The sequence below is a fragment of the Microcaecilia unicolor genome, chromosome 9 (genome assembly GCF_901765095.1).
Source record: "Microcaecilia unicolor chromosome 9, aMicUni1.1, whole genome shotgun sequence".
Lineage (NCBI taxonomy): Eukaryota > Metazoa > Chordata > Amphibia > Gymnophiona > Siphonopidae > Microcaecilia > Microcaecilia unicolor.
This window is the reverse complement of record NC_044039.1, coordinates 169178923-169197774: the sequence shown is the minus strand read 5'-3', so window position 1 is coordinate 169197774 and position 18852 is coordinate 169178923. Positions and strand designations below refer to the sequence as shown.

General features: G+C 40.1%; 1 protein-coding gene across 2 annotated transcripts; it reads left to right on the top strand.

Moving 5' to 3' along the window:
- Positions 1 to 9156: 9156 nt before the first annotated feature.
- On the top strand, positions 9157 to 16829 carry SOCS4 (suppressor of cytokine signaling 4). 2 transcript variants are annotated; one of them, XM_030214949.1, is made up of 2 exons: positions 9157 to 9258; positions 15069 to 16829. In XM_030214949.1, the coding sequence occupies exon 2, from the start codon at positions 15151 to 15153 to the stop codon at positions 16480 to 16482; it is 1332 nt and encodes a 443-aa protein (XP_030070809.1). In that variant the 5' UTR covers positions 9157 to 9258; positions 15069 to 15150; the 3' UTR covers positions 16483 to 16829. The 2 variants fall into 2 exon arrangements, with proteins under 2 accessions (XP_030070809.1, XP_030070810.1); XM_030214950.1 differs by lacking the exon at positions 9157 to 9258 and adding an exon at positions 9431 to 9732.
- Positions 16830 to 18852: the final 2023 nt, after the last annotated feature.

Genomic DNA, 18852 nt, shown 5'->3' with positions numbered 1-18852 from the left:
GGCTTCCCTTGCTTCTCTCCTATTGGTCTTCTGGTTCCTCCTTCCCCTGTTCTTGTCCTATGACTGTGCCCCTTCTCCCTGCTGATGTCAGATGCCAGCACTTTATCAGCTGAGCTTTCTCTAGACTCCTTGCTTTGGCTTCTACTTTGGTAGGTGTTATTTGCTCAGTAGTGTGCTTCTCCTCTACTTTGTTCTTTTTTGCTGACTCTGCCTGTACCTGAATTACTCTTGTGTCTGCTGCCTGCCTACTGACTCTGCCTGTACCTGGATTACTCTTGTGTCTACTGCCTATCTACTGACTTTGCCTGTACCTGGATTACTCTTGTGTCTACTGCCTGCCTACTGACCTTGCCTGTACCTGGATTACTCTCGTGTCTGCTGCCTGCCTGCCTACTGACTCTGCCTGTACCTGGATTACTCTTGTGTCTGCTACCTGCCCACTGACCTTGCCTGTACCTGGATTACTCTTGTGTCTGCTGCCTGCCCACTGACCTTGCCTATACCTGGATTACTCTCGTACCTGCTGCATGCCTACTGACTCTGCCTGTACCTGGATCACTCTCTTGTCTGCTGCCTGTCTGGCCATACGTTCAACACCCTGCTTCCTGCTCCATCTCGTAAGCCCTGAGGCTGCCCGCACCTAGGGGCTCAACCTCTGGTGAACGGCGCGGGTGAAACCTGGGGTTGTCTGGCACCAAGCAGAACCTGGTCCGAGTACTGGGCTCATGAGCGCACTACTTGGTTCAAGAACTCACAGGTCTGACACTTATATTTTCAAACTTGCCAGCTTGTGCAGCATACAGATGTACACAGAGGAAGTATAATAATGGAATAACTTTTCATAGGTAGAGTAGTAATTTGTTTTAAATCTTAATCGGTGGTCAGTTGGAGGGGCTGGTTACAGGGACACCCTAGCACGTGTTATATTCGTGCAGAGATTTTTTGTCTCCTGGTAATGAGCCACTGAAACAGACATCATGTTATGAGAATCAGGTGCTCAACATTCAGAGTTTCTATCTATTTATTTATTTATTTCTGACATTCATATCCCACATTTAACATGTATTAGGTTGAAACCATGGGGCATTTGAAAGCTTTTTTTTTCCTGTGCCTAGATCAAAAGAGAAAGATGGTTTGTGGGAACTTGCTCCTTCTGTTTTGAAGAATGCAGTGATAAATTATAAAAATGCACTTAATATTGTCTATTACTATTATTTACTACTGGTTGATATACAGCAGAACTTAACCAAGTCAACTTCATGCTTTGGAATATAATTTTAATAGCATTTTCCCAGTTATTACCCAAATACAAATAAAATTATAATGTTAATTATATGACTGTGTGTTCCTCCAGGATAGCCTGGTCTTGGAGTTACCCAAGGCAGTCAGGTTTGTCAGGATATTGACAATGAATATTCATGAGAGAGATTTGCATACAGTGGAGGATTTTGGCAGGTGGAAACAATCAGGTGGGCTTATAGGGAGGGGGGAAGGGTTCTTGAGGTATGTTCTCTGTAAATGTTTTTATTGTGCCATGTTGGATGGTTTACAGTTTTTTTTTCTTGTTCTATATGAAGCTTATCAATCAACATGTTTTGCTTTGAATAAAGATGACTAAAACATAAAGTTTTGGATATTACTGAATTATATTATTCTGTCTCACTGTATTTCCAGTTTTGGCACAGTATACGCCATTAGGGGCTTATAGCCCATTTAGTTATGTTTCAACATATGAGAAATCTGTTTGACAGAAAATATTTTTAATATTTTGACTTTTAAACCACTTGTCCCTGAAACATGCTGAAACAACAGAATAATCCATTTGTGTATCTAAAAGGTAAACTTCTACAAAACAGATGAAGATGTGATTCCATGTGCCCCAATGAAAGGCGAGTTTAATTCTACTTCCATTTAATTTCAATATATTCCATCACCTTTATAATGCCAGGCTTCCGAAGGCAGATTACAACAACATTTAAGATGAACCCATCAGGAAATAGGATATCCTCACTGAAATTTGGCCATCTGTATTGTATACAGTGTATTTATTTAGTCTTTAGTGTAGAAAAATGAGCACAAAATACAGAGTTTAAATTGCTGTTTCTAACAGCTATAATAATTTTTAAGCTGTTTTAGTGATATTCAATTGCTATTTCATGATATTTATATCTACATATGGGAAGCTTTCAAATAAATTAAAAAAACTGTCCAATAAGTAAAAAAACAAAAAACAAATTTAGTCCTCCACCTTTTAAGGCATTGCCTATCCAACTGAAACAGCTTTAGACTTGCTACAGCTGAAACAACAATTAAAAAAAAAACGATAATGTGGATGGAGCAGCTCATAGGTTTGCTTTCTTTGTTTTGAGTTATCAATAGAAGTCAAACAAAATAAAACATGGAAAAGAAAATAAGATGATACCTTTTTTATTGGACATAACTTAATACATTTCTTGATTAGCTTTCGAAGGTTGCCCTTCTTCGTCAGATCGGAAATAAGCAAATTTGGTAGCAGATAGTATATATAAGTGAAACATCCAAGCATTACTTTGACAGTCTGACAGGGTGGGGGTGGGTAGGAGGTATGCATGGGGACATCAAAGCATTTCATTGATATTCTAACAGGATGGGTGTGGATAGGTGAGAGGATGGTGATAAACAGAGAAATACAATTTTATGGTTTATAATGGGCTAGAAAACCCAGACCTTTGTTAAGTCCTGTCTGTTGGGTGTCAAAATATTCAATCATTCTGACTTCAAAGGTCTTACGTTCCTGTATTGTTTTAAAGTTACCTTTCAGGATTCTAACTATGATCATTGCATATAAATTTGATTTGATTCATAGCTATTTTCCTCTTTTTTTAGTCTCTGGCATTTTTTAATTTAATTTGCCGCTTTTTTGAACTTTGACTCGGAAATGATGCATATAAACATCACAGGACACTTGCAACAGTTTTTCCAGCTTCAATAATGGTGTGTCCATTTTTGTACGCTAGAGACTACAGTAAGTATATTTTTGTTTTGAGGCACATTTTATATATGCGCATCATTGCACTATTGGCATTTACATTTTAATATTTAAACTGTAGCAATTTTTTTAGAGACGCTGATATCCATACTCATGTTGGTCTTTGCTCTAACGCTGTAGGTGTCCTTGCTTTCATATATACTCACTCGAAGCAGTATTGCACTTTGTTTTTAACCTTCAGACTTCAGCAGTTTCGCCTTTTAGAGACATTGATATCCACACTTCTTGTGGTCCCTGCTATGCTGTAATCGTCCCTGTTTTTATGTATAATCACTCGTAGTAGTAGTATAGCAGGAAGTTTACTGGCAACGTGGTGGTATCATTTTATTGTGTTTAATTCTCCTCTGATGCTGTGTTAATATTTCATTGCACCTCTGTCAGCCTTTAAGGGCATTGATAATTGTTTGTCATATGTAACAATAAGTGCATCATTTTATAAAACGGCACTTGTAACATTTTATTTTATCATTATATCGTGTTCATATATGCGACATCTTATAAACAGATCGCACTAGTCATGTCAATACACAATGTAGTGTCAATACACCCTATGATACCTAAACTAATGTCATATTATTAGTCGTGATCCGCTCTAATTTTATTTTTTGTTTTTTATTAATTCTTTTTGATTTATGATTATAGGGATTCCCGTTTGAGCTGGTTTTTTCTTGACTTTTATGCACCATATGTGAGTAACATTTTTATTGTTTACATTTATCTTCATTTTTTATCTTCATTTATGTTTATTTTCATTATTTATCTTTCATTTTTATTTTGTCATAATTTTTCCTTTTTTCTTTTTCCTTATTTATTTTTAATTCATTTTTCTTTTTTTAGTTCTATACATACTACCCCATTCCTCATTTTTGGTAACATAGAGTATTATTTGATTGTGTCCGTGTTCACTTTTTTATAGTTGCCCCTTTACGAAGGTTTCAAATTAGGTATGTGCCCTTTTATTATCTCATTTATAATTTTTTTATACATATTTGTATTGAAGTTCGTAACCTATACCAGTGCCCTTGCTTTGCTGTTATGTGATGTCAGATTTTATTATGCTTTTATATATATGTTTATATGCACAGTCATACAATTGTTGCATTACATATACTTCTTTATATATATATTTTCTTATATATGCTCTTTTATATACATGTGTGTGTATATATATATATATATATATATATATATATATATTGGACAGTGTGTAGCGATATGCTTATTCATGTAATTATTCTAGTATACTCTCTATGTATACTTAGTAATATTCCATATTTTATTATTTGTTTTTTGTCAATTTATATAGTTGATATATTATGCTCATATGTGTGTTATATTTTATTTATTATGATCTATGATAATTATTATATATTTGTTCATTGTAGCCCCTGACGCAGCCCTAGGTGGGCGAAACACGGCCTGTGTTGGGCGATTTGCTCATACATGATGTCTTCAATAGAATCTTTTTGTTGAGATATTGATCTGCTGGCTTTCTTTCCCATATTGGATTTTGCAGATCGTTTGCCTTGTTGCTTTTTATTTTAAAAAATGCATGGATGTATATGCATACGTAAGTACACGTCAGTATTTTTTCTAAGCTGCGCAATTGTGCACCTTCTTTGTAGAAGCTGTGTACGAGCCCTGGCCTGCTGCACAACAGTTGCACTGGAATCTGTCCCAGATGCTGGATAAAAGGGGGGGGGAGAGAGGGGAAAGATTCTGGAAGGACAGGAGGGAGGGAGAAGGGACAAATGCTGGATGGGAGTGGGGAGAGAGGGAACATGTATTGGAAGAGATAGACGCTGAAAGAAAAAGGGGAGAAAAGGGGGCAGACACTGGATGGAAGGGGGAGGAGTGGACAGGTTCTGAATGAAGGGGTCAAAGAGAAGGGGCAGGTACTGGAAGGAAGGGGCAAACGCTGGATGGAAGTGGGAGATGAGAGAGGGGGAAGACATTGGCAAGAGGGTGGAAGAAGAAAGAGGACAGAGCAGGGGTGTCCCCAATAAGTATGCATAACCACAATTCTAAATAAGGTTCACACTGAATGAATGGTTGTACCTAATATGCTAAATACATATAAAGCAGAGTTTTTTGTCTATGCTTTATATGTATTTAGATTATCTGGTATTGACAGCAGAGCATCTGCGATAGCTGCATGTACCTAATATGCAACATATTCAACAACCGTTTATAATGCAAAAATTCACTCTTTATTAACTGTCTTTTTTTTTTTTTGTTACATTTGTATCCTGCACTTTCCCACTCATGGCAGGCTCAATGTGGCTTACATATACAGGTACTTATTTGTACCTGGGGCAAAGGAGGGTTAAGTGACTTGCCCAGAGTCACAAGGAGCTGCCTGTGCCTGAAGTGGGAATCAAACTCAGTTCCTCAGGACCAAAGTCCACCACCCTAACCACTAGGCTACTCCTCCACTAAATCTAACTAAATTATTCCCTTCACATTGTTGTTAAAAACTGACAAACTCATACCACAAGTATCCACTCTCATTCATACATATCACAATTGTAGAAAAATAGTAGAATAACAGGACTTTTCTCTAAATATAAATCATTACTTTTCTGTTCCACAATATTATGAACACTTTAACAGTACAGATCACACAATCTATATATTGTACTCCTCCAATTCTCATTCCCAACTCAGGCTGTCATAGATATTAACTGTTCGCCATCCCCCAATGGAGTCTTTATATAAAAGACTTCAGTAGCGTACTTCTCCAGCAAAAAAGGATATAGTCTCTAGTCCTTTATACTGACGCAATATATCACTTATCAATAGATGGACAACGACAACCCAGCAGAATAAAGTGTCCAGCCTTTAGATAGAGTCACTGTTAACTTCTTAATGGTGAATTCCCAGTTGGATCCAGGGACCTCAGTCTTTGGCCTTTACATAGAGTAACTGTTCCAATTGTGGTTATTCAATCAAGAATTGAACAAACTACCTGCTGTACACCGCCTTAGGTGAATCTCTTCATAAAGACGGTTAATAAATCCCAATAAATAAATAAGTATTCTCCAACTTTCCCACTTGGTCTCAAGAGTCATAGAGCTTGTTTTCAAAGCACATAGACTTACAAAGTTCCATAGGTTACAATGTAACTTTGTAAGCCTATGTGCTTTGAAAATGAGTAGCTTAGTCTACAACCTGGCAGTCTATTTTTGCTGTTAATAGTTCAGACTTTATGAAATGAGGAACATGGAGACATCAGTCTCACCCAGTTCCTCTACTGCAGCCCAGATGGAATCTAAGGATATAACTGGAGGTCGCTGAAGGGAAAAACACAATCCCAAGGAAGCATCACTCCTGTCCACAGGCTCTGCAATTGCACCCAGAGCATTTGATAGGCCAATCCCTGCCAAGGTGACCTCTCTCCTTCCATTGCCACAACACCTGACAAAGTTGCTGAAGTTCCTTACAGCAGTGACGTGGCAGGATTGGAGGAGGAGCCTGCCCTTCACCCAGACATAAAAGATATTTTTGACGCTTAGGATAGCGTCTCTTCTGGGAGTGGTACTGCAGACATTTCCAGCAGCACTGCCTCACAGGTGATGCCATACAATAACAGTTGCTGAATGTGATGTTCATTCGGTTCAGTTGTCAAGGCAGTAGGTCCGACCAACCTCTGATCCTACTACTGCCTTTCCTTTTCTTGCCCGTACAAGAACAAAGGTAAAGAGGAATCAACAATGTTCAGCTCTTACTGCCCAAGAGCAGTGTTGACCATCATCCCCATCCCTGAGTATACAGTATTCTAAAGAGACTTATACAAAGGCACTATCCCCTTCTTTTTCCTACTGGCCATTCTTCTCCCTATGCAGTCAAGCACCTTTCTGGATTTTGCTGTCAACTTTTCAACCTGATTGGCCATCTTAAGAACATCAGATATGATCACCCCCCAGGTCCTGCTATTCTTTCATGAACAGGAATAATTCACCCCTTATACAGTCCTGCTCCCTTGGTTTCTTTGCAATCCAAGTGAATTTTTTAGCATTAAAGCTTAGCAGTCAAATTCTAAACCATTCTTAAAACTTCATTAGATCCCTCTTCATGTCCTCCACTTCCTTTCTTCTTCTGGCACTGTTGTGCCATAGGGTGTTAAACTACACTTTAGCTTAAACACTCTCCTCTTTCAGAAAGGAATGCCTCACTCCCTGACTTTCTCTTCTATTCTTGGCCTCTGCAGAAGCACACCAAGCTTCTCCTTGGGTTTCTGGATAGGCAGCCACTTCCTACACCTTCTTCAGCTCTGGACTTCCACTGAAAGAAGCCCCTTATAAGCACCCCCCTATGCTCACTTTTTATATTCCCTCCAAATTTGAATGTAATCCTCCATTATATTGAGGATTACTAGAGTTGGGTATATGTTAGCTCTCCAGAGGACTGGGGGGGGGGGGGGGGGGAGGAGTTGAGTTGTGTGAAGGGTGAGGACCCTGCCCAAGGGGGAGGGCTCATGGAATAAAATGCAGGGAGAAATATCGCTCTGGGGCTCATTTTCAAAGCACTTAGCCTTCCAAAGTTCCATAGGTTTCTATGGAACTTTGGAAGGCTAAGTGCTTTGAAAATATGCCTCTCTGTGTGTGAGTGACAGAGGGGGAGGAGTAAAAGGCAAATGCTAGAGTTAGAGGAGAGATGGGGTCCTTAGGAGCCTGTACCCCTGCTGGGACCCTTGGAGATGAGGGGGATCCCAAAGTGGCTAAACTCAAGCCGAATTGAGTAGTTGCTGCCCCATAAAGTTGCAACTGTGAAGGAGTAAGAGCGAGCTTAGGGTGGGTAAAAGGAACTCATCCCAAAAGCAGGAACCTGGACAGGGGAAGCCTGTTGAAGGCCAGGGTGCAGCTCAGGAAATGCATCTCTGGAAGGACAACCTATAGGGTCTGTACCTGATGGAAGTGGATTGTGATCAGAGGAGTTCAGGAGCAACCTTGGGTTATAATTATCAACCCTTGGGATGGGTAAAGGACAGATAGAAATTGTAAATGTGTAAATACTGAAAACTACATGAAAGATCAAATTGGGGAGGGGGGAGCATTGAGGTCATAATACACCATCTTGAATGGACAGGAGGATTTTACTGTATACATGGAGTTATACATGTTTGCCTGCCTGTTTCAGAACAGTTTGGTAAAGTTGAGTTTGCATCAAATAAAATCTTTGGAGTATTGTGGTTCTTTGAAGGGGGTGAGTGAGGATGTTTGCTCCTTTGGTAAAGCATCACAGAGAAGCCCTACTTAAAGCCCTGGATCTCTATTCTGGACCCTGACCCACACCCATGCTCGAATGGGAAATACTATGCTGAATGGAAAGTGAGGAATAAGTGAGAGTGTGGTGAAAGAGGAGTAAATTGTGTCTCTGTGACCCGGGTCAAGAGGTTGGAACTGAGCTGGTGGCAGTGGTTACATCAGTAAAACTTTCAGTGGGTCTACCAGACTAGCCCCACTCCTCCTCATACCCTAGTGGCACTTTTTCGACACAGGGACCTAGTATGTTCCTCCTCTTTCTTCTAGAGACATTTTTACATCCTGCTACATCAAGGAGGTTAGGTGCTGGTCTAATGCACCCAGGGCTTTTTTTGAGGGGGTACTTGGGGGTACTGAGTATCGGCACCTTTTCCATTGCTAAAATTGACCCATGGACCCCAAAGTTTTAATGAAAGCTCAGGCTCTACACACCAATTCTGCGTTGTCATAGATTCTGTGACTGGTTGTAGGGGGCCTGGCTATTGTGGAATGAGCCCCTCAGTGATCACCCCACCCCTGAAGGGTAGCCTAGCATTTGAGTACCAGCACCTTTTTTGCTAGAAAAAACGCACTGAATGCACCAGACTGTTTGGCTTCATCCATGAATCAGGACGAATGCTGAGGAACAGACTTGGGGAGGGACATTGCTAGTTTGCATATGTTGGAAAGGCAAAGTGTAGGAAAATCATATTGGCGGGAGCGGATCAGTTTAGCATTGGCATCAGCAACATTTTTTTTTTTTGGGGGGGGGGGTGGGGTGTTAGGGTAGGGCCACGAAATGGAAATAAGAAAAGCAGGACCCACCAGTCAGGCTGGTTATCTACAATTTCCAAGCAAATGCACCGCCTTAGTAACAGGCTCATGACTGAGTGGTGTGATGTCTGCGCATGCGGGTTGCTGCCGGGAATGGTAGTTTGGTATTTCCAAAATGGCTGCCTACGGCGTCCTAAGTTCTAATCGGCTCTGGTAAGAAGAGTTGCGTTTGCTCTATTGTAGAATTCCTAACCTTTATTCTGGGGGTCGATTATTGAAGCTAGAGAACGGAAAATCTTATCAGATATACGCTACAATATATCAGCTAATGCTTGCGCCTGGCTGCCCGGTGTTTCGATATTTGCATACTGTTGCATACATACGGCACGCCCTCCTAGACTGCTGTTGCTTTGACTTCTTCCGTTTGGTCTCAAATCTTCCTAGATTATTCTTTAATTGTTTGTAAAGCAAATGTGCTAGAGTAACTTGATTCTTGCTGTAAGCAGAGCCACAGAGGATCGTCGGCGAGGAGTGGGTGGTGATATCATTCCTGATTCTTACAGTGGGTGAGAGGAAGAGTACCTGAATCTGAATTTTCTGTGTTCTTTCTTTCGGTTTCCATACGCCACATACGCGGATTTCCGAAAGCGTGCATCTTAGTTTCAGCTTCAGGTTTTCGACATATAGGTGAGTGTTTTAGGTTATAGTGTACTTTATATTGACATGCAATTTATTTGGGGGTTTTTTTCAGATTGCATTCAGTATATGAGTTATCAAGATAGCTTGTACATAGGGCTTCGTTGGCTTCAGTTATTATTTGTGGAACGTTGAATTTATTTCAGATATTTAATAAATGTATGACGTTTATTTAGTTTCAGCTTCAGTAATCTTTTTTTTTTCATTTGAGTATATTTTTCAGTGTAGCATAAATCTAAATACGTATTATTTTCTATTACCTTTTTAAGTAGTAGTTGCTATTCAACATAAATGGTCCACTATAATATGGATCCAGATAGTTATGTTTATAACATTTCTCTGTCAGACCTGACAGTACATTTTAAAAGAATATATGAATTTATTCACAAATAATACATCCAGCCATACCGGGGGGGGGGGGGGGGGGGGGGGGGGGGAGGGTTCTTCCTTACTGTGCAGGAATGTAGCGTTTTATTTCTTTCTAGATCTTAACATTTCTTTTGTTATTTGTTATGCTAACCAACATTCACTGAAATTCTAACTAAGATATTAATAATGATGGAGCAGCTAGCTATGCTTCATTTTTTCCCTGAGGATAGACTGGTTCACTCTTTGCTCTTTTGTGGTAAAGCAGAGACCTCCTGTGCCAGCATTGCTTCCTGTGGGATTCTTCTAATACTCTAACAGCATTTAAAGGAGTGGCAGAGTGGCCTGGTGGTTAGAGCACTGTCTTGCAATCCAGAGGTGGCCGGTTCAGATCCCACTGCTGCTCCTTGTGATCTTGGACAAGTCACTTAACCCTCCATTGCCTCAGGTACAAACTTAGATTGTGAGCCCTCCTGGGACAGAGAAATATCCAGTGTACCTGATTGTAACTCACCTTGAGCTACTACTGAAAAACATGAGCAAAAAATAAATAAAGGGCAATAGAGGTCCTGGCTTGTAATTAAAACGTTTTGGATGGCATCGTTTATTTTGTTCATTACTGAAACATGAAAGCAGGTAAAAGGCCAAATGGCTCATCCAGTCTGCCCATCCTCTGTAACCCCTAACTCTTCCTTTTCCTAAGTGATCCCACAAGCTTATTCCATGCCTTTTTAAATTCTGACACAGTCCTCGACTCCACAACTTCCACGCCTCCACCACCCTTTCCGTGAAATAATACTTTTGAAGAGGGTGTGGTTAGTGAAAGTCCTTGGGAGGACCTCAGTGTCCTTGGCGGTGTGTGGAGGATCATCCTATTTTTCAGGTACTCGGTGCCATTTACTTTCAGGGCCTTGAAGATTAGACATAGAGTTTTAAATTTAGCCCTGTATTGTACTTGTAGCCAGTGAAGTATTAGTACACATCGATGAGTTAACTGGTTTTTATTCATTTGTGATTGTCTTGTTGCTTTCTTTGGTCTTAATTTGACTTTGTGTGGTGATGTTATGTAACTATTCTTTGATACTGTGTAAACTGCATTGTCGCTTATTTTGAATAGCAATATATCAAGTATATGAATAAACCTACTAAACACATATTAGTAAATCGGGCCTCTAGATTTGTTTTTTCCCCATACCCAGAGGGCTTACATTCAGGCCCCGATGCTCAAAACTCCGGCGCTGTAATGAACAGTGCCGGAGAAATAGCCTGAAGAGCTCCCTAATGCTCAATGCTAATGAGGTGCAATTATAGACATGCTGTTAGCTTTGAGCATTAGGAAGTTGTTCTGATGATTGTGATTGGTGCATGCACTCGAGCTGTGTGTCTGTGCTGAGGCGTGGAGACAGAGCGACTGGCACAGGCTAGAAAGGAGGTTCCATTAGTTTTGAGTAGGACTTCTTTTTAAATTTTTAAATTATTTCTTGAATGTTATTGAATGCTCTTGTATGCTGAATGAAGTACTGATAAGTTTCTGAATAACGTTTAAATTTCCTGATAAGTCACGTGCAGGTCAAGGCATTAGTGCATAAGTACATAAGTATTGCCATACTGGCAAAGACCAAAGGTCCATCAAGCCCAGCATCCTGTTTCCAACAGTGGCCAATCCAGGTCACAAATACCTGGGAAGATCCCAAAAAAGTACAAAACATTTTATATTGCTTATCCCAGAAATAGTGGATTTTCCCCAAGTCCATTTAATAATGGTCTATGGACTTTTCGTTTAGGAAGCCATCCAAACCTTTTTAAACTCTGCTAAGCTTACCACCTTTACCACATTCTCTGGCAACGAATTGCAGAATTTAATTACACGTTGAGTGAAGAAACATTTTCTCTGATTTGTTTTAAATTTACCACATTGGAGCTTCATCGCATGCCCCCTAGTCCTAGTATTTTTGGAAAGCGTAAACAGACGCTTCTCATCTACCCGTTCAACTCCACTCATTATTTTATAGACCTCTATCATATCTCCCCTCATCCGCCTTTTCTCCAAGCTGAAGAGACCTAGCCACTTTAGCCTTTCCTCATAGGGAAGTCGTCCCATCCCCTTTATCATTTTCTTCGCCCTTCTCTGCACCTTTTCTAATTCCACTATATCTTTTTTGAGATGTGGCGACCAGAACTGAACACAATATTCGAGGTGCAGTCACACCATGGAGTGATACAAAGGCATTATAACATCCTCATTTTTGTTTTCCATTCCTTTCCTAATAATACCTAACATTCTATTTGCTTTCTTAGCCGCAGCAGCACACTGAGCAGAAGGTTTCAACGTATCATCAACGACGACACCTAGATCCCTTTCTTGGTCCGTGACGCCTAATGTGGAACCTTGCATGACGTAGCTATAATTCAGGTTCCTCTTTCCCACATGCATCACTTTGCACTTGCTCACATTAAACATCATCTGCCATTTAAGACGCCCAGTCCCCCAGTCTCGTAAGGTCCTCTTGTAATTTTTCACAATCCTCCCGCAATTTAACAACTTTGAATAACTTTGTGTCGTCAGCAAATTTAATTACCTTACTAGTTACTCCCATCTCTAGGTCATTTATAAATATGTTACAAAGCAGCAATCCAAGCACAGACCCCTGGGGAACCCCACTAACTAAAGGGTTTTTCCATTTTGTGGCTTTGGGGAAGTGCTTCATACTGCAACAGCCTTGTGGAGATGTGCATCAGCAGTAATGGACAGCTCCCGCCTCCCCGACCCGAGCTGGGTCCCCCATAAGACATCACTCTTCAGCCACCCTAATGCCTGCTCTGAGCATTGTTCAAGCTCATTTCCTGTTGCAGGGCCTTTTGAGCATTGTGCGCCTGTAAAATGTGGGTGTTTGTCCGGCGCTAATAGCCTCTAGTACTCACGTTTACTTCTGAGCATTGGCCTCTCAGCTCAAGGTAAGATGCCTACTCTATCAATGAAAAGGCAATAGCTACATCTACAAAATACATTGGATTTAATTAAAAATGGCTTTTTCTTTAGAACGGGTTTGCCATGATGTATCTGAAGGCGTGGCCATGATTTATTTTTTAAACCTCTTGTGTGAGGGAAAGTTAACATCTAATCCTTTCTCCCTATCTGTGCAGGGCACAATCTCTAGGACCACAACCAAAAAAGTGCTTTCTGTTGGCCTCTATTATGCCACTGAGAGTTAAATAGTGTCATGCAACTATTTGCTTTAGTGGTGGGAGGTCCACACATTGAATAAGATAAAGGGCGGATAACAGTGCGCCCTTTATCTTACCCTTTTGCGCCAGAGCTTTTTTGCTTAATACGTTTTATCCACTCATGGGCTGATGCTCAGAACTCCCATGGTAAGGCCAATAGCGCTGATCCCATACTACCGGAACAGTGCAGAAAACTAGCTTGCCAATGCTCAAAGGAAATGGTGTTCAAATTATATGCGAGCTGTAAAAGCGAGGAGAGAGGGACATATTTAGCGCTTGTGCAGAAGAGTTTCACAGTAAGGTTATCTCTTGTGCGCATGCGCCAGGCAAACCCGAAAGTGAAGCACACATTAGAGCCTGTTTTCTGTGCCTTTAAATATAAGCTTTTCAGTTTTGTTTTGTTTTTCTTGGAAGACCTATTTAAGCACAGGAAACAGTCGCCAGTGAGTACTTTCGGGTTCACTCTGACTTGCACACATTTGTCTCTCACTACCAGCGCTTAGAGGTTTGCACAGACTTCTTTCTACTTCCAAGTTAAATAAAAACCTACAGATTTTAAAGAGAGAATCATGAGAAATCCTGTCTAACACCCCAACTCGTGCTCCGAGTGGGCATTAGGTTTTCAGCAGTAAGGGAGGCTTTGTTTTGTGCACAGTTCTCTGAGCGTTGGGAGGGAATAGGAATTACCTCATTAACATCCGTTGACTGCATTTGCATGCTATTTGTGCTAATCTTTGGCATGCACATTGTCTCCCTCGCTGGAGCCCTCTGAGCATTTTGCGCTCACTAACTCCAGCGCTAATTGCCTCCAAGCACAGCTGTTTCATTTTGAGCATCGGCCCATCAGTGTGTTCCTACTAAGGAACTGTGGTCCAGTCAGGAGTATTGTTTAACTTTCCTGGTAAGCAAGTAGTAACTGCAGAGTTTTCTCAGGGCTGCCCTTTTTTACTGGGACCATTTACTGTCGATAATTAGTATTATCACTATTTACTCTTCCTTTCAGAAGACCTTTTTATTTCCTCTTAATTTGGTAGGTGGTTATTAATTGAAGAGTAACAAGGAAGAGTTGTTGAAGCTGGTTTATTCGACCCTGAAGAATTTTGGATTCATAAAGTCTGTTATGTGAAAAATTACAGGATGAAACATGATTTCAATTTTACTGTAAACTGAGATTGGGTAGTATTTAATTAGATTGTTACATGTTTATTTATTAGGATTTAAGTGTTGTTTTCATTGCTTTAGTTTAAAAAAAAAAGTGGGTTATAAATGTCCATTAAATCCACTCCAGTTTAGAACCCTTTGGATAAAGTTATAACAATATCACCTATGCTTACGTTAAAGGGGACCACAATTCTCTGTAGTGTTGATTCTCTAGGTGAACAATACAAAGACGAAATGTGTTACTGCACTGTAACATTCAGGTCCTTCTAGGTCCCTTCTCAAGGCATCCAGTATTCTCTTTGTTGGTTCCATAAAGGGTTTCAGGACCTGCAAATTATCCTAGGAGCCATATGAAAATGAATATCTCACCCCAATTTTTCAGGTGTAACAGTACCATTGCAACAGAAGAATGAACTTCAACTTTAGGAAAAATTTACTACATCAGAAAATTCACGATAATTTAATTCATTAACAGAGGATTCTACCACTGTGCCACACTGTACTCTTGTGGATGTTATATATGCAAAAGATTACTGTTACTGATGTGTTTTTTTTTTAATATATATCATACACAGGTGTTTTTTAAGATGCATCTGACAGCGTCCTGAGGCACATGTCCAGAGAAAAGTGAGGAACATCAGCACCAGTGCAATCAAAATGGCAGAAAATAAAGACAGAAAATCTAAAAATGTTGATGTGAAACCTAAAACCTGTCGCAGCAGAAGTGTTGACAGACGAGATGGCTATGTATGGAGCGGACAGAAGTTCTCCTGGTCCCACAGGACCGAGAGCTACCCTGGAGCCGAAGCTGGATCTGCTACAGAGAAGGGAGCTGAAATTGGCCAGATTACAGAGCGGATGTGTAGCTGTTCATCTCTAAACTTTGAGTTAGATCGGTCATGTGGCTGTAGAGTTTTAGGTCGCTCTCTGAAACAGAAGTTGCAAGATGCTATGGGACAATGTTTTCCCATAAAGGCTTGCAGTAACCGCCACTCCTCAATGCTTGTGTCTAAAAGGAAAATTTGTATTGGTGAGTTAATGCTGGATAACTGTCCTTTCCCACCAAAATCGGATCTAGCCTTCAAGTGGCATTTAATTAAACAGCATACTGCCCCGGTTAACCCAAAGCTGGAGGAAGATCTCTTGAGCGATCTGGAATCTGAAGGCGAAGAGAAGGCTGGACAGTTCCAAAAGTGCTGCAAGGAAGATACAGCAGGGTGTTTGTGTTTTGGACACAGTCACCCACATGAAAAAGCCAACAAGCATAGTACACACAAGTTGAATCCCAAGGAAGAATCTTTTACCATTAATGTGCTGAACAAGAATAGAGAGGAGAGCCACATCGACTGTGCTAACGAAGCTGTCACACTTTGCACAAATTCAAGGAAGAGAAATAAACCCAAATGGGAACTGGATGAGGAATCATTTCAAGCAGGAACACCTCCTAAATATCACACTCAGGTTGATTTTGTCCACTGTCTTGTGCCAGATCTGTTAAGGATCAGTAACAATCCCTGCTACTGGGGAGTGATGGACAGATATGCAGCTGAGGCCCTGTTGGATGGGAAGCCAGAAGGGACATTTTTACTGCGGGACTCTGCCCAAGACGACTATCTGTTTTCTGTTAGCTTTAGGCGCTACAGTCGCTCACTTCATGCCAGGATTGAACAGTGGAACCATAACTTTAGCTTTGATGCACATGATCCATGTGTGTTCCATGCTCCCGACATCAGTGGGCTGCTGGAGCATTACAAAGACCCAAGTGCCTGCATGTTTTTTGAACCTCTCTTGTCCATTCCTCTTAGCAGGACTTTCCCTTTTTCTCTCCAGCATTTGAGCAGGACAGTCATTTGCAACTCTACAACCTATGATGGCATTGAATCACTTCCCGTTCCCCCGTCCATGAAATTATATCTCAAGGAATATCATTATAAGTCAAAAGTTCGAGTGCGCAGGATTGATGTGCCAAAACAGGAGGATGAGAAGTGATCTGTGGCAGCATACTGGTAAAGGACTACCCAAAACTGGAGGGATCCTTTTTTTTCCAAAGAGCAGTACTGGTGAAGCAGTGGCTAGATTACTAAAGAATTAAGGAAGTAATTCTATAAAATAGGCACCTATTATGCACATAAATGATTAGAGCGTTGATGTATATGCGCATATATGTCAAAATTCTACCCAAGTACTATTCTGTAAATATGCGCATATCTTATGTAGCACATATTTGACAGATTGGTGTACACAGGCAAAGTGCACACTTTCGTGCATAACTTATAGAATACTATAAGTCAGTGTTTTCCCAAGTCCGGTCCTGGAGTACCCCTTGCCAGTCAGGTTTTCAGGATATCCACAATGAATATGTCTGGAAAAGATTTGCATATAATGGAGGCAGTGTATGCAAATCAAGTTCATGCATATTCATTGTGGATATCCTGAAAACCTGACTGGCAAGGGGTACTCCAGGATTGGACTAGGGAGAATACTTCTATAAGTGACGCACACAAATTTCTGGCATTTAGGAGCACACACATGATGTCAGCTCCATGGCTGATATAAATTGCTTTAATTTGATGCAGACTTTTTAAAGAAATTAAACATATAAAATGTTTTTATTCTGTTTGGTTTTAGTTGTTATGCCCTTAGCCACAGGCGTTATTCAGAAATTGTCCTTCCTCTGGTTTTATTGGCTTGTGCCTGCCAGAGTGGGAGATTATCTCATAATAATGCAAACTGCTGTGGATGAAACAGCTTGAATAATCTGCTAGGATATATGTGACCAGATTAACCATTTCCTTTTATGCAAAGACATTTCTAAAGACTTTTTAATAATGGTACGCATTGGCTGTCACATTTTACTGATAATAGTGGTGTAAAGATGATGGGTATCTGAATTTTAAAGCGGATCTTTCAGATTATTACCTCATGTGATATTAGGAATCAAAAATTCTGGCAGTTCAAATATAAATGTTTGAATTGTATCTGAATTTTCAGTTGTTAAATAGAACCGATGTTATAGGCATGTCTGCAACTGTATGTCCCTGTAAAACAGGGCTGTGGAGGAATCGGTACACCAAACCTTTGACTCTGCCACCTCTATTTTTCTACTGCCTCCTACTATGTACAGTAAATCTAAGAGAAATTTGATTAATTACAGAAGCATAGAATATTTCTTTATATTCAGAATTAGGACACAAACTATATTTATTTGAAGTTTAAACAGAGAACCTGAACAAAAAGAATACTGTCAAATGAAAATATGCACTACACTGTTGTAAGTTTTTATTTTGAAGGTGGAGTCAGTACAATTTTACCAACCCTGATTCTGACTTCACCCAAAATTGCTTCAGACTTTAAGACTCCAGGTCCACAGGCCTTCTGCAAGCATTAAGCTACTACTTCCTCTCTCCTTTTGACATTTCATTTGCACTGTTGTATTAAACTTGCAGAATGCCTGCATTATCCAATACTCATGGCACTGAATCTGTGCTGCATCCGGAGAGTGCAGTTCCCTTTTGGGAAATAAAAATATAGGCTGAAAATGAGACTGGTTGAATTAAGATAATGTTATTTGACTGCACCTGATCACTTCTGCAGGAAATGAAGATGTAGTGTTTTCTGTGCATTAATACCTCTGGGATTTCAAACCTCCAAGCTTCCCAGAGCCAGCATAGCAGTTGTGAGATATTGCCCTCAGCCCAGAACATGCTAGCATCAAAAATAAATGCAAAAAATATTTTAAAACAGCAGCATCATATATATTTAATCTATAAACTATGTTTGGGGACTTTCATATAAGGAAAAGTACAACTAGCTGACAGTCTATTGCACGACTCAACCTGGAAATATAAACGTTGGTCATTTAAAAGACAAAATATAAATTTTATATCTTCATGTATTTTCAAATTTCTCATGATGATAATATTGAATATTTCCAAAAGGAACACATAAGTGTGAATTAAAAATCACTTGCATCTGTTGTAAAGAGCCAGCCTGCTATAAACATGAATTTATGTTTCAAGTATACTAATTTTGCATCAGGAAAATACATCCATTACGTTTCTACATAGGTGTGGTCCTCACAAAACTGCTACTGTAGGCACTGTTCTTTGCTTTGTCTTTCTTTCACTCTGCTGGCATGAGGGAAGACACTTTAAGGATAAATTTTAATGCTGTTTGCCTGGGTAAATTGACAGCTGAAAACTCTTTCTCCAGCCATGCTAAAACAACATGTAAATAACATGTGTACTAACATAGCACATGTACTTTAGTGGGACTGTGGAACCATTTTTAGAAGCAAAGTTTAGATTGGAGGAAGAAAATGGCACATGCATCCAACGATAGGTTGGTTTTCAGAGAAAG

Bases quoted from the DNA above. Each gene is read 5' to 3' on its own strand.
- SOCS4 (XM_030214949.1), top strand. From the start codon at position 15,151: ATGGCAGAAAATAAAGACAGAAAATCTAAAAATGTTGATGTGAAACCT.